This window comes from Puntigrus tetrazona, chromosome 24 (assembly GCF_018831695.1).
Source record: "Puntigrus tetrazona isolate hp1 chromosome 24, ASM1883169v1, whole genome shotgun sequence".
Taxonomy (NCBI): domain Eukaryota; kingdom Metazoa; phylum Chordata; class Actinopteri; order Cypriniformes; family Cyprinidae; genus Puntigrus; species Puntigrus tetrazona.
Window position 1 is genome coordinate 19,677,827 of NC_056722.1, and position 16,115 is coordinate 19,693,941.

The window sequence follows — 16,115 nt, forward strand, 5'->3', positions numbered from 1 at the left end:
GAAATAAAATGACAAATTTCCATGAGACCACTGAAAAATATGTTGAAACCGCTTTTGCAAAATGCCCCTCCAGCAAATCTGCAACCATTTACTTGTGTATGAAAAGCCAAATATATATAATAACTGAATTTATAATTGATATTACGACCTGTTTACAGGATATTACTTCAAATGCAAATAAGATTTACATTGATATTATTACTATACTGTAAATATAATGAGCCAGTGCATTAGAAACATACGTGAATGAATGAAATAATGTGCACTGACATTAATCCATAGTGTTTACAAAATGAGAAGTGAACTCATGGTGTGTAGCTAAATGAACAAAAGTACAAATATATATATATATAATGATACATGGGCTGCAAGTGATCTTCATTTTCATTTTCAATTTTTTCAGTTTTTTATACAGTAAACTTTCCATCAAACATATTTTTAAATGAAAAAGGGCTGTACAATGATATAACTAATACATGACTATTTTAAAGATTTGTTTTATCCGATAATCACAAAGCAGATAAATATTTTTTAGTTTTAAATTATGTAATAAAACATCCATGCAGAAATCTCTCGAGTGTCTCATTTGACGGTCGGAAAGCTTATGAACAGTCAGAACAAAATGTACGGTAGGCTATGGCACATTTGAGTAGTTTATGTTTCAATAAAGAGATCCCAGGAGACTGGCTCCATGCAGTTTCCCCTTTGTTTTGCCTCCAGCTAGCTCAGAGACGTAATGGTTACGTCGGCACAAAGCATCTTTGTTGACCCTGGAACAACATTGTGATTAACCAATTAAATGCGAAAAACCGGTTTATAGTTTTTGTGAAGTTTAGGCTTACATTCAGTGTTTGGTCATTTCTTCTGATTTATAGGAAACTATACAAGCTGTAGTTTAAAAAGGCAGTGAATTACATAAAAAAAACAAGCCCTAATTATTTGGAAACACAGATTCTTTAACATATACCACATATAACACAATCATGATTATAAATAAACATGTCATTATTTTAGCTTGAAAGGGCCGTTATTTACTTTTACTTGCCATTTGTGATTGAAAATAAAGCCTCTAAGACAGAGCTTGTAAAATTAAACACATAGCACTTAGCACTTATTGAGCTGGATTCGGTCAGCAATAACAATAATTAGCAGGGTTTAATGTGATATGAGCCATAGGTAGTGCAATGCTTTGTTTCCTCAGTTGGTCAGAACGAAGTGTGGCAGATTCGTTACTCACTTCAGATAACAACGTACGATGAAAATTGTTTTTAGGGTCATATATTCCAAGAAGCATTCTAGAATCTGTGGTTCCTAAGTACAGGATTCCTCCGGGTGCAGTAACTGACAGCCGCGCCTTCACCTCAACACATTAGATTCATCCCACGCATGGGATTCTTCAACGAACTGCGATTACAGATTTTCAAACATAGATGGCAACAAAGAGGCAACATTTCCGGACTTCAATTTTCTATGAAGAAAATTGTTTGAGCGTATGAAAGCTTAAATGTAACCATTCACATATTTAAGGGAAGTTACATTTACATGTAATGCATTTAGTAGATGCTCTCACAGAGATAGACGTTAAAAATTAAATTAGTAATTTAGTTTTATGCTGGAGTTCAACATATCATATGCATGCAATTCAAAACATTATTTAAGTGAATATAACTTTACAAGTAAATACAAGTAAAATGAGTTAAAAGTTACTAAAAGTTAATAGTGATTAAACATTGGATATGAATAAATACTTCTTGTTTCCCCTTTTGTCTTGCCATCAATAATTTAAAAAAAGTCCCAAATATGCCCCTCCCCCCTCATGTTGGTTTGTTTTCGTTTTCTTCTGTTAAGCAGGTGTCTTCAGATGCAGCTCTGCTGCTTATAACAGTCACTGTAAAGGATAGAGATCTGTGAATGTAATGCAGTGAAATGAGGAGTATTTAATATGTGATTTGTTACCACACACTAACCTCTGATTGGTTGCATCTCTGTAATCTCTGCATGGCCTTTACTTGATTTTGTACAGCCAGCTGGTTTGAAGAAGGCACAATTGTGGTACAAATATGTTCACTATATATATTCCAAATATTTATTCATATATATATATATACGTGCAATTGTGGTAATCCGTACCTCTATATTTTATCATTCCTATGATTGCAGCGACTGCAGCGACTGCGAGGCCTGTGATGACCGCTGCAGGAATCCGCCGCTGGGGGGAGCTCTCGGACTGTTGTTTTTCTGCGCGTAAGAAACTATTTGTGCGGTCATTGAAATACAATGAAAACAAGCTTGTTAGTTGATAAATAAAATGCTGGTTGATTTATTTTGCCTTTGAGAGAACTGAATGAATTTTTTATATCTTGCTCTTTAGTTAACTGACGCAATTGCCCAACAAAGATCCAGAGACTGTTGAATAGACTTTACATTTTTAAATTGTATTAATTTTTATTATAGCTTTAACTGATAGCTATTTCACAGGGTTTTCCTGTGTCTTCAACATCAATCAATTGATATCACTTTCCATTTTATTTTCAACGTACTAATAAAATCAACTTCCTAAATGACATCATCATTCAGGAAGTGACATTATTTTGGAGGGAAATCAACAGCTAAGTAAAAAAATGTTTAAAATTATTAAAAGCATTCTGTGTGCTCATATTTGATTCAAAATTAGAAATAGTTCAATAATACATTTAAAAGTTAAATGAGAAAACATAACATAAACTTTCATTAAATCATTCATTGAGCAATGACAAAGTTAAGCTTTTTATTGCCTTCATGTTGAGTTCTATCCTGTTAATTTTATTTGTCATTGTGAAAATAATCAAGTTATATTTAATAAAGTGCCTACTGCTTAACCAGTGGATATATTTATGTATTTATGAAGGCTGATATACTCTTGTAAGATATTTTTTAAGTAACATATCTTAAATGGTGCAGTAGAACAGTAATGTCCCTTTTATGAAACTATTCCAGTCTTCATAAAAGCAATAAAATGTATTCATATTAAAAATAAATTTTTCATTAAATAATCATTTGCCAAATATTATGATTCTTTATTAGGCCATACAGTTGCTATAGTACTCTGGTACAAATTAGACTCCAATTAACCAAACGTAAGATGGTTACTAATTGCATAAAGGGCTTTTGGATTTCAGAGCCAGAACTTAAAATAATATGTGATTTTAACTTCATTTTCAAAGTCAGAAATGTCGCGCAAGTCAATGATGGTGGTTTACCAGATTTTAGTGTGATGCTGACTCTTGTATGGACCTCATGTTTGGCCTGGTGAGCAGAGAGGATGCAGGTGTAGGTTCCAGTGTGCTCTGGACTCAGCGGGTTGCGTAGCTGCAGTGAGCCGTCTCCGTCTCGACCCCTGGGGGTCACCAGTCGCACCTTCTCCTTCCATAAGCTGGAGCTCCGCTGTGTGAGGCTGTCATAGGTGTAGATGGTCGAGGACTTGTGTTCTTTGGTGAAGGACCATGTGAGTGTGAAGTTCTGCAGCTTCCATGGGGCCGCACAAGGGATGATGAAGTCCTTTCCTTCCACGCTGAATATCTCTGTTTAGTCGAAAATTGGTTAAAATAGCATCTTGGTGCCATTTGAAAGGTTGGAAACACTGTGGTACACGATATTCAGTTATCTGCATGTAATTGTTTAGTTGGTCACAAAAATATTTAGTGATGCAATGTCATGTAATAATAATGATGATGAAATGCAATGAAACGAGTACAGAGATGAGTTGGCTCGATGAGATCAAACCTTTCTCCTGCAGTGACGCCTTCCATGTCTGAGACCTGTAGAATGATTGGATGAGGCAGATGTAGGTCAGATCTTTCAGCTTCTTGAGCTTGCTCTTCACTGAGTACAGGCCTTGTTTGTCAGCCGTTTTGCGTGTGAAGGGTTGGAGGGAATCGGGTAGACCGGCCGGCTCTGTGAACAGGTTTACACGGGGAGCAGGATAGACGTCTCGGCTGAAGCATATGACTTCCTCAAAACCACTGAGGCGCGTTGTCTCCAGGCTCACTGACTGAATAGGGGCTGGAATGGCACAGTTATTTGTTGTTTTTGGTGTCATTCTCATTTTCAAGTCATGGTCACCATGGCATAGATGATACATTATGTATAAATAATACTGGTTCATTTTTATTTGTATTTACTTTTGTTTTAAAAGCTTTAGAAGCGCAATCCTTATGCTTTGTGTTGTTTAGGGATATAACATATATAATATATTCATGCATTTATTACTTTCCTGGCCATGTGCAGTTTGCATGACTGTTAATTTTTTTAATTTGTCCCACATTATTAATAATAATAAAAATAATATTTTTAATTTATTTTATGACATGACATGACAAGGATTCTCTGGCAGATTATAAGCAACCGTACTATAAGCAACTATACATTTTTCTAAAATTGTCACCGAGGATGTAATATCCAGTTAAATTAATTTTATTTATCTGCAGCTTGGTAATTGCTGCTCAAAATTAATTAAAAATAAAATTTTTGCCCCTACACTGCAAAAATGCTTTTTAAACTTAATATTATATATTTTTTTGTATTGTTTCCAGGCCAGATATCGAACAAATCTTAAATCAAGAAGGATTTCCAATATCAACGGGGTAAGCTAAATAATTGTTTTCTGTTTAAAATATTATTATTTTGCTTGTTCTAAGCAAAAACTGACTTAATTTTGATTTTTTTTAGGGTTTTTTTCCTGAAAACAAGACAACATATTTTTTTACTTGTCTAGAAAATCCTTCTTGATTTAAGATATCAAGACAAAAAAATCTAAGTAAGAGAAGCATTTTGTTTGCAGTGTATTTTGTTCTCTATCAATGGAAAGATATTATTATGATGATTATGATATTCTCACATGGTCACTAACCCTATATGAAGCAAAATAATTTAATAATTGCTGCTTGATTTAATTTACGGAACTCTTGAACGTGGCCCACCTTCCACCTTGACTGTGATGAAGTGCTCGGTGGTTTCTCGACTGCTGGTAACAAGGCACTTGTACTTCCCTCTGTCCTGTGGACCGCACTTCCGGATATGAAGAGATGCGTTACCATACGCAATCATTTCAGTGAATAATGATGTCCTGCTGTTGTAGTGTTGATCCGCCTCATCTAACCGGCCGCTTCCATGTATACAACTCTGGATCAGGACATCTTGTCTGTACCAGTGTATCGCCTCATCTCCGACTGCTTCAAAGACACAGGGTAGGACGCAATCTTCTGAGAACGTGCAGGTTAACTGAACATCTAGAGGTGTGGTAAAAAGGAGAATGTTAGATTTTAAACACAAATCAGTGTATAAGAAAGTGATATCTCTCCCGCATCTGAAGTGAAAAACTATTTTAGAAGGACGCCAAGGTGTTAAATACTTTTGTTGTGTCTAATCTTCAATCGCTTTAAAGGGTTAAATTGTGTCTGAGACACGGTAATAGTAAGTGTCATTCATGGAAGGGCACGATATGTTCTTGTTTCTGGAGTCCATCTTGAGATCTTCAATTTGACCTGAAACTATTTAGGTCGTAGGTCAAAAACAGAGCTGAAATGCTGGTTTCCCTGTTGATGATAAACATCAAGCAATTAATCAGACCAATGTTTTGGCTGTCAGATGCGTCTGTTTTGAGTGCGTCGTCTGATTTTACTAAAAAGGCTGCGAGAATTTCTGCAATTACTCTTTTCTTAAAAAGAAGTCATTTAAATGTTAATAAAAGTCAGACAGATGAAAAACCATGATCTCGTGGTGTGTCTGAGACAATTCATTTTTCAGTTTAGATCATGGGAATCATAAGTCTTCTAGAGAACCTGAACACTGCTGGCCTACAGAAGTAAATGTTTAATGTGAAGTACCTGGAGTTTTCCCATTTGTTTCAGCAGTAATCCACAATAACATTAGACCAATCCAAGAATGCACTGCCGTCATCGCTCTCTTCTTTTTGAAAGCTTGAACTACTGTAGAGAAAACAGTTACTGTATTTCTTAACATCAGTCATTATTAAGTGGATAAATATTGCTTTCAGGTAGAATATCAGATGTATACTAAGTGATACTTTACAAATACATTTCCCAGAGGCTTCAAACTAATGTTTAAACTAGAGAGCAACAGATTCTGTTTGTGTGAGCAAGTGAATCAAGACAAATTATATTCTATTGGATATTGAAAGTGCATATATTAATCAATTTTAAGATTTTACATCATTTTAAGCTTGAGCGTTGTCTCGTTTTTGTTTTGTGTGAAGTCTGTTGATCACGTTTTCTCTTTGTAAGTGGAATCTTTCGGATCAAGATCACTTTTGATAACAGAACCTTTGTAGGCACAACATTAAATATAATAAAACAACTTACACTACTTCGTATAGACATATGCACAAGAAGCAATTAAATGAAAATTGCTAATTTGACACTTTAGATTAAAACAAATCTCAAAAGCATGTAGTAGATGATGATAATAATATGTCTCTCTGGTTTCTTTGTTGTTAGTAGTTAATTAGAAAAGTAATGTTACTGGTACTGTCCGAGGCTCTGTGTTGTGGTTAATATGATGTAAAAGGCAGACTCACGTGCGTGTGTTTTGATTGTGGAGGAAAGTCTTGTCTCTGGCGCTGAGCTTGACTAGACTATCTAGTTTATTTTAAAATACACACTCCCATAGTATCAGCATAGGGCTGCCACTTTCTGCTGATACATGAATGGGTGGAGTTTCTGAACACTTTGTGACTTAAAGAAAAATACAGTAGTCATTCTATGAGTATTATATTTTAGCCATTACTCCAGTTTTCAGGGTCACATGACCTTTCAAAAATCATTCTAATTTGCTTGTTTTATATTTTTGTGGAAGCAGTGATGCATGACTTTTCATTGATTAATAGAAAGTAAAAAAACAGTATTTTAATATTTATGGTTGTAAGTAAACGTATGAGATTCCTATGAAATTATATGATATATATATATATATATATATATATATATATATATATATATATATATATATATATATAATACATGGTTGGTATTGGTAAAATTTTTTTTTGCTTGGCACCATGAGGCAAGGGGCCAAGGTTAATCATCCTTTCATTTATTACAGGAAATGATCTCTTTTTTTTTTTTTGATATGTTGCCAAGTTCCTCTTGTGATGTGGTAAGCTAACCAGTCAAACTCAATGCAGATACACTATCTGTGGTGATGTAGCTTGTCTCTGCCGCTGATCAGGCCGTAATCCACCAGATTAGGCGATGCACTGGGATTACTGGACACAGGGACTCCACGATTGGTTTATGAATTTTTTTCCTCTTTCTATCTGTCCATCCTATGATCTTGCTCTCCTTCCCCTCCCCCTCTCTCTACGCTTCTGTAATGTAATTGATTGCGTTAATGTGATTTGATTGGTTAGTCTCTCAGCTTTTTATAATAATAACTAATGATGGAATCTGCCTGAAACTGGAGCAGATCATCAGGTGATGCCAGAGCGGCGTTCTACAAAACACAGATGCAATGGTTTTAACCGGCACTACCACCTTCAAATGCTCATCTGCTGAAATATTTATTTGCAGATGTCTAATCTATCCGGACTACATCTGTGATACCGATGCTGTTTTCTTGAAAGAAGTTGAACAAGAGGACAAAGACAGGATTACATCTCTATACGTCAATGCAACATGTCACTTTCATGTTTAGGTTCATCTTCTTGTCTCTTATTTGTCCGCTTTGCATGTTTTTCACTTCAGCATCAGCGAATGAACTGTATGAACATGAGTGGACAGGTATGAAAAGTTTACCTTTAACAGTAATGACATGAAGCTATAACTCCTGGCATGTGGAAATCCCGATTAGAGATGGTCCCATCCCACTGTGTAGGTTAAGGGAAGATCCACCAGCTACAGATAAGAGGATTTGAGAGGAATTAATGTCATTCTTTTATTACTGTAAGAATAAATTCATATTGATTTATGTTTGGGTGACAAAGCACCACCGTCGACAGCGGCCAGATATGCTGACGATAATGGACACTGAAGGCATGCTGTGATACGCGGTCAAACAAACTAGATTTTGGGTTTATGATCGTACTGGAAGACGTGTGAACAAGCCATAACGTTTCCCAGTACCCTCTCAGCTGAGCTTTGCTTGGGATGGCCAGGACCCAGGAACCGTCCCTTCTTGGCTCTGTGAAAGATTTCTGGACTCCAGCTACAGACGAAGAGAAACGAGTCTACTGTCATCGTATCCGGTCATGAAGCTGGTCCTGCTGAATCTCAGGCTGCTGTGCCTTGCTTGTCTCTGGCCCGTCACCTTGCTCAACAACCCTTATCCTAACCGGAAGAAAAACAAGGATGTTTACTTGGCTGAGCATGGCAAAAACAGATTCAGAGGGTGAGTAATGCATTGCTTTTGAATTATTTTTTAACAAAAAAAAAAAGTAAAAAAAAGTGACAGTAAAGGCATTTATGATGTTACGAATAGATTTCTGTTTCTAATAAATGTTGTTGTTATGAACTTTCTATTCATCAAAAGGCTTCAGACAAAAATGTGTCATGGTTTCCACAAATATAATATATATATATATATATATATATATATATATATATATTTATATATATATATATATATACTTTTGAATGATAGTGTTAGGTTATTTGAAAAATAAAACGGTTTCATCTCTAGCAAATTGTTAGTTGTAATATGCCTACAATTATGTAATATGGTTTAAATATTTGATCAGTTTTGCATAAATATGTTGCTAGTCTGTCATTTGCCAGCATGTTTCATTGTGTAAACAGATGGGCAGTAATTAGGAAAGAGTAAATAGGGGGTTTAATTAGACTGGAGGACACCAGAATCATTTTTTCTGTGTTCTGTGTTTATAGCATGAGGCCGGACTGAAAAATAGTGTTTTATTGGGGGATTTATGACTAAGCACTCAGGTGTGCTATATTGGATATTACAAGTTAGATACATTGCCTATATTGTGACAATCTGTATTTTAGTAATATTGTTAATATTTAGATTTTTCTTTTTAGAGTTTGGGTAATTTTTCTTATTTTTTTTAAATAATTTATAATTAATTTATCTTGGCAATTAACTGCAATAAAGTTCTTATATTTATATAGTGTATTACACCCTATATGGTATTATAGTTCATTTTGTTTCAAGTAATGCAAATGTGAATTATCTTGTAATTATATGTTATATCTGTCTACATGAGGAATGAAGTGAGTTTTTAAATCCATTGTTGGTGGTTGTTTAATACCACAAGGTAATGTGTCGCACACCACCTCAGGAGTGAGAATATTCTTTCATTCTGTAATTAAAACCATCCTGGTGATTTTAGCTTTCATAGAGGATGGAAAGCAGCCAAACCGCTGTTTGGCATTAAAGTCACGCCTGCAGCTTCCTAAAAAGCCTTTTCACAGTGTCAGCCAGGTTTTCCAGGTAATTTGCTAATGCATAATGTCTCATATATTTATAAAAGCTTTATCATGGTGAACTTTGTTTTACAAAGACATTAATGAGGCAAAAACACATTTATTTTTTAACATTTTATGTCATTTATTTTACTTCCATTTTTCAGATAACCACAGCAGTGTACAGCAGCATGCATTGTGTCATTAGTTCTCAGTTGTGTTTTTGTTAGCATGATTGCGTAATGAGTCCATCACAGTCATTAGGGGTGGTGTGGTTCTGTATTCAGTTTGAGGTTTAATTTTGTAATTGCACTTCAGTGTGCAATTAACTTTGCCGTGTAATGAGCACAGCATGATTGACAGTATATTTGGGTTTCAATTAAAGCACGCAGACGGAAAAGCTATGTTAGGTGAAACATTGTATGTCTACCACTGACCTTCACTAGTTATTGCTGCGTTTTGGCATATTTCATGTCTTATCTCTCAGGACTCTGAGAATGATTTGCTCCGGAGGCATCTGGAACTGCTCCAAACTGTGGCTCATTTTTACAATCTGGCACACACAATCGCTGTTGTGCGACAAGCTGTTTTTGTACATCATTCCTCTAATGGCTGAGTAATTATTTTCGTATTACAGATGCTGGAGCACTGAGGCAGATGTTTAGGTTAACGTTCTGACATGCGAACAGGTCGGCGAATCATAAAAACACGTTTTAGTGCTCCGTGATGCCAAGGGTCTGACCCTGGACAACATTCCTGCTATTCCATCCTGTTGAAAAGTCATAAGTAGTGGATTAATTGTATTTCACCTGACCCTTTTTCTCATTTTCAGACGGATTGATTATAAATTAAAGAGAAAGGACAGCACTAAGTCCCTCCTGATCAAAACTGAGCAGCTGCTGAGAATTGAAGACCACGACTTTGCTATGAGGCCTGGATTCGGAGGTCAGGAATCACTGCTTATTTGCTCCAATTATCAATTTCATCTCGATCCTGAACATTACAATTAGAGTGTTCTTTTTAATAAACCTGATTAGAAATGGACTGCACCATTTCACTGTGTCAGAGGGCAGAGAGAGGTGGATGTTGCCATCTCTCTGCTCGGGGGGGAAAGCAGCCAGAGGTGACTTTGACACTGCGAGTTTGGTCCTGAATTCAAACGTGACCCAGATTGTGCCAAACACAAATTAGACAATAGATGTTGAGGACGCAGATGTGCTTTGGTGGAAAATAATCTGGATTACACCCCAGACCTGGTAAAACAGATGGGAAAGTGCAAGATACCACTCATGGACTATTTTCACACATGTTTGAATACTTGAAAGGGACAGTTTTACCCCATTTACTCAATCCATCCTAGGTTTATATGACTTTCGTCTTTTGGACAAATACAGAGTTACAAACTTTCCAAGCTTTATTAAAGCAGTGAATGGAGGTTTAAATGAGATTTAAAAAAATGCATCCATCCTTGATAAAAAATGCGCCACTCGGGCTTTGATGGGTTAATAAAGTCCTTCAGGAGTGAAGCAACTTTATAAGCCATAAGTTTTAGCTTTTGCTTACTGTTGTATGCGCTCACGAGAGTGATGTTCTGGGCAAGTAATGTAAGTGTAACATTATGCTGTTATTTTAATGACAAATGTTAAGAGCACATTTTTGTAGCATGAAAGCAGATTAATAAAATGCACAAGCACAAAACTCTCTACTGGTGTGCAGATTTCCTTTGCTCTGGCACAAAACCGAATGCACTCTCATATATATGTCCTGTGCACTCTCAAATCTCTCTGTGCTGTTGCGCTAGATATTCTCTAGAGTGTAGAGTACTTTTTTATGATAGATGGATGAACTTTATTTTGTAAAAAAAAAAACGGCTATTTTTGCTTAAATATGCCATTAAAGCTTGAAAGAGCCAGGTTATTTTTTAATGCAAGCATAAATCATTGTATATTTTTCTTTTAACCAGCAGGGCTTTAATCTGCCAGTGCTTTCACGGTAAAAGTAGAAGCAGGAGGACGAAGGGATAGATGAGATTTAGATAAAGCAGTAGATTATCGGTGATTAGGCTTTCTTTTACATGACGATTGAAGGAGATTGAGAAGTTCAATGCCGTCCATTTCTGTAATTTAATGATGGGACAAATAGGATTACAGTAACATTTTGAGCTCCATATGCTCTCTCTGTAGAAGCAACGGAGGCAGTTTCTCTAAGTTTGTATCAAAGCCATTACTGTTATCATGCATGCATATGTAATGTATCCTCTGTCCTGCAGGATCTGCCATCCCTGTGGGCATTGATGTTCAGGTGGAGAGTATAGACAGCATCTCTGAAGTTAACATGGTAAAAGTGCACATTCTCTTTATATATAAAAGCAGGCCTTTGGCTTCCTACAAAGTAAATCTCAGCAAAAGGTCTTCCGATATATGTCAAAACCATTTTTTTTGCATCAAAATGCCAGTAACTGCCCTTCACTGTTGCCCTTAATAAGTTTTCATGTTTATCTATAAGGTCAGTAAAATTTAAAGGTCTCTTGCAGGACTTCACAATGACCCTGTACCTGAGGCATTATTGGAAGGATGAACGTTTGGCTTTTCCCTCCAGTAACAATCTGAGCCGCACGTTCGATGGCCGGCTCGTAAAGAAGATCTGGAAGCCTGATGTCTTTTTTGTCCATTCCAAGCGCTCTTTCATCCATGATACTACCATGGAGAACATAATGCTGAGAGTATACCCAGACGGCAACATCCTTTATAGCGTCAGGTAGATGACTGCAACCAATGATGATTCATTCCCTTCATATTCCATTTGGTAATAATGGAATATTCTCTTTATTGCAGGATTACAGTTACTTCTCTGTGCTCAATGGACTTCAGTAGATTCCCGTTGGACACCCAAAACTGTTCCCTGGAATTGGAGAGCTGTGCGTGTCCACCTAGAAACATCTTCAGTTCTTGTGTAATTTTTATTGAGTCCCACCTACATTGTTTCTTTTGTTTGGCAATTGTGGGTCATTTTATTAAAGGATCTTGAACATTTTAGACACCATTTAGTAAATGAATAGTAATGGAAAGGTGCTTACAATGGACGTGCATGAAGTAATGATATAAATCTTAGAATATGCACTGTTGCGCAATTATAGCACCAATAATTAAACATTGCATATGTTGGCATGAAACACTTCCCGACCTTTTCTGTGAAAGGATTTTTAAAAATTCTCTCATGTAAAGCATTTAAACCCAGTAATCTTTCACGTTTAATTATATATATTTTAAATAACAAGATGTTTATTTACTACAAATTTAGAAGAGGATGCACATAATAGCAGTAAAGCCATTTCTTCACATTCTTCAAGATTAATCAATGAAACCATTGAAAGGATATTAGCATGATTTTAGTGTTATTTATGTTCTATTATTATATTTATGAATATATCGAATAAGCTTTAACTTTTTTGCTTTTCATCTTTTACATTTTATTTTTTGTAATTTTATCTGCTTTTCCCATTTTTATGTTTTTTTTTTTTTTTTGGTTTTTTTTGGTTTTAGTTAATGACATCTACACTGTCGCTTACTAGAGCAAATGCTAGTGTTTTAGAAAAACATCTAAATTAGTTACATTTATCCAGGCTACTATTAAACCCATTGAGTATGTGGAGCAATTTAATTAACCGCCCATTTTGAATCAGACGGATTTTGAATTATGCCACAAAAGCTGTTTGAATACATAACATTAACAATATGGTGCCATAATAGCACACTTCAAATGATCCATGTATATAAACATGGCTTGAACAGGAAATTGTTTTGCTGGTTTTCTTTATCTTTGCCTTTGCTCCTGTATCCCATTCAGATGCATATGCTGAGAACGACCTCATGTTGTACTGGAAAAATGGCAATGACTCTTTGAGGACAGATGAGATTGCTCTCTCTCAGTTCTTCATTGAAGAGTTTCACCCCTCACATGGTCTGGCATTGTACAGCAGCACAGGTACAGCATGCTTGTCTCCCTCTTTATGTATATTCATGCTTTGAAAAATCCTATCTCTTTGTCCTGTTTGGTAATATACCAGTATGCCATTAATTCTTAACTTCACACATGTTTCTGTCAGGCTGGTACAACAGGCTCTACATCAACTTCATCCTCAGAAGACACATATTCTTCTTTATGCTGCAAACATATTTTCCTACAATGCTGATGGTTGTTCTGTCCTGGGTGTCTTTTTGGATCGACAGGAGGGCAGTACCGGCCCGTGTCTCACTTGGTGGGTAACATCTGTTCACGCAGATGCAAAAACTGCACTGTGAAAACCATCTTTTCGAAGTTTTATTTTAATATTGTTGGACTGTACCCCGGTGTATTGTGGAAATCTTAACAGATTTACGAAACACTAGGCATCATACAATTACAGACTTTGTAAAAAGCCTTGGGGAAACAAACTATATGTGATTGCAACCATATTTTGCACAAAAAAACAGTACATGCTAAATTATGCAGCTTTATACTGGGTAGCTCCACCCATTATGAAATCTCATTGGTACAAAATCCTGCATAATGTATTCTGAATAGCTATGATTGTTAGAGATGATGTCAAAGATTTTCCTTTTTTTTTCTTTTATACTAGCAGGTAGCCCTGGCCTAGTCCTGACATCTGATTGATTGGGAGCAAACAACAAGGATGTTGATCTAGATAGCACTGCATTTTGTAACTTTGTAAATCAATCTAAAAATGTGGTGACGTTAGCAAAGTTTCTTGGGCAAAAAATGTCTAGTGCCAAAACTGTAGCTCACTCAGAAGTCACTTTCAAGCAGCTTTCTGTTGGTCAACGTTGCCAAAAAACCCTATTGCAAAATCTGTGAGGGAATATTTTGACCTTATGTGAATTTTTACTTAAATAGCTTCAATGGTTTCAACCTCTGAACTGGATTTCTGGTAGCTGAGCGATGATAGTCACCAGTGTGACTGCATTAGAATAAAGCAGACGTGTGTCTCTGCATGTGTGTTCTATCCAGGCATCACTACGGTGTTGACTATGTCCACCATAATTACGGGAGTGTCAGCGTCCATGCCTCAGGTATCATACGTGAAAGCGGTGGACATCTATTTGTGGACCAGCTTCCTGTTTGTGTTTCTGTCCGTCATCGAGTATGCAGCCGTCAACTACTTCACTACTAAGGAAGAAATGAAGAAACTCGAGCAATTGAAGGTCAAAGATCTCTTAAACATCCTAGGATTCTTATTTATTTCACTCTAAGCTTGATAAAAATCTTCAGTATTCACAGTGTAATGATGCATTCTCTCTACTTTCCATGAACAAAACTGTAAAATGCTGAAATGTCGCCCCCTGTTGATTAAATATTGCAATTGGCCAATGAATGCTTTAAAATGGACTTAAAGGATTAGTTTACTTTCAAATTAAATTTTGCAGGTCATTTACTCACCCCCCATGTTATCCAAGATAATGTATTTCTTTAGTCGAAAAGAAATTAAGGTTTTTAAAAAAACATTCCAGGATATAGTTATCTAGCGTTAACACTATATATATATATTTACATTTAGTCATTTAGCTGACGCTTTTATCCAAAGCGACGTACAAATGAGGTAGGCATATAGAAGCAAATTAAAATCAGCAAAAGGGCAGTAGTGCATAAGAGCTCTGAGTGGGGTCTTGTCTTTCCTAATGCAGACACAAGGGTTTTTTTTTTTTTTTTTTTTTTTTTTTTTTTTTTTTTTAAACAAGAAAAGGATAGGAAAGAGCAGGAGAAGAAGATATATATATATATATATATATATATATATATATATATATATATATATATATATATATATATATATATATATATAAATACAAATGTTCTTGCTTGTTTTAAGATGTGATGCACGTAATACGTTATAACGCTGAAAAGGGCACGCTTGATGTAGGGAGAAGTAAATGGGGTGAGTAAATAAAGTTTTATTTAAAAGTCAACTAATCGTTTAAGACAATTTTTGAACCAGATATATTATTGTCAACACTGTTCTAAAAACAAAAATGAATGTGCTATATAATTCTTAATCTATATTAAAGCTGTCTGTAAATGAAACAAAATTCCAGCGATTATTAATCTTGAATTTGATAATATCTCCATTGCTGATCTCAAATACAATACGGCCTTTCTGGACCTCAGTAGCATCAAATTTTACTGTACCATAGAAATTTTTAGAGCAATCTTTTTTGTGTACTATTTCTTGAATGTCCAGTACGTTGTACTTTCCACATTCTTCATGAAAAATTGAATTGTGTTTGTCTCTTGCAGCTCTCAGGATACGATGCATCTCAAGCCATGGCATTCGATGGCTGTTTCCATGACCAGGACATAGAGCTCAGCACATTTCCATTGTCTGACCTAAACACAGAGCCATGTATGTCCTCCAGGAACTCCACAACACCCGAGCTTCCTCCGGTCCTGGGCACACGCCTCCGTCGGCGTCGTTCTATTCGCCAAAGCGTCAACCATATCATGAATAACAGTTACAAGATCGACTCCTATTCCAGAATATTCTTTCCTTTGGCGTACTTTCTCTTCAATATCATCTACTGGAGCATCTACTCCTAAGCCAGAGAGAAAACTGGCCTGCTCTGAGTTTATAAACTCTCATACACTTGATTGCTTGAATGTAATCGGATGATAGAATCCAGACTCTCACACAGAAACTGTATCACAGAC

The 16,115-nt window shown here is 35.9% G+C and overlaps 2 protein-coding genes across 4 annotated transcripts; one reads left to right on the forward strand and one right to left on the reverse strand.

The window, feature by feature from the left end:
- Positions 1-1,588: 1,588 nt before the first annotated feature.
- Positions 1,589-6,689, reverse strand: hhla2b.1 (HERV-H LTR-associating 2b, tandem duplicate 1). 3 transcript variants are annotated; one of them, XM_043226712.1, is made up of 8 exons: positions 6,575-6,689; positions 5,865-5,966; positions 4,959-5,267; positions 3,763-4,041; positions 3,240-3,560; positions 2,131-2,238; positions 1,968-2,027; positions 1,589-1,888 (listed from the first exon to the last, which is right to left on the reverse strand). In XM_043226712.1, the coding sequence occupies exons 2-8, from the start codon at positions 5,935-5,937 to the stop codon at positions 1,815-1,817; spliced, it is 1,224 nt and encodes a 407-aa protein (XP_043082647.1). In that variant the 5' UTR covers positions 5,938-5,966; positions 6,575-6,689; the 3' UTR covers positions 1,589-1,814. The 3 variants fall into 3 exon arrangements, 2 of the variants coding, with proteins under 2 accessions (XP_043082647.1, XP_043082648.1); XM_043226713.1 differs by having other exon boundaries at positions 5,865-5,963; positions 6,575-6,640; XR_006247961.1 differs by having other exon boundaries at positions 1,807-1,888; positions 2,131-2,252.
- Positions 6,690-7,430: 741 nt separating this feature from the next.
- LOC122330111 (gamma-aminobutyric acid receptor subunit rho-3) lies at positions 7,431-16,074 on the forward strand. The gene is made up of 9 exons (XM_043226931.1): positions 7,431-8,382; positions 10,246-10,358; positions 11,683-11,750; positions 11,947-12,170; positions 12,248-12,330; positions 13,260-13,397; positions 13,519-13,671; positions 14,421-14,614; positions 15,705-16,074. The coding sequence occupies exons 1-9, from the start codon at positions 8,243-8,245 to the stop codon at positions 16,002-16,004; spliced, it is 1,413 nt and encodes a 470-aa protein (XP_043082866.1). The 5' UTR covers positions 7,431-8,242; the 3' UTR covers positions 16,005-16,074.
- The last annotated feature ends 41 nt before the right edge of the window (positions 16,075-16,115 follow it).

Coding starts and splice junctions, on each gene's coding strand:
- LOC122330111 (XM_043226931.1), top strand. CDS start 8,243: ATGAAGCTGGTCCTGCTGAATCTCAGGCTGCTGTGCCTTGCTTGTCTC. Junction 11,751..11,946: donor GCATCTCTGAAGTTAACATG/GTAAAAGTGCAC, acceptor GGTCTCTTGCAG/GACTTCACAATGACCCTGTA. Junction 12,331..13,259: donor TTCCCTGGAATTGGAGAGCT/GTGCGTGTCCAC, acceptor TATCCCATTCAG/ATGCATATGCTGAGAACGAC.
- hhla2b.1 (XM_043226712.1), bottom strand. CDS start 5,937: ATGACGGCAGTGCATTCTTGGATTGGTCTAATGTTATTGTGGATTACT. Junction 4,042..4,958: donor CATCACAGTCAAGGTGGAAG/GTGGGCCACGTT, acceptor GTGCCATTCCAG/CCCCTATTCAGTCAGTGAGC. Junction 3,561..3,762: donor GGCGTCACTGCAGGAGAAAG/GTTTGATCTCAT, acceptor TCGACTAAACAG/AGATATTCAGCGTGGAAGGA.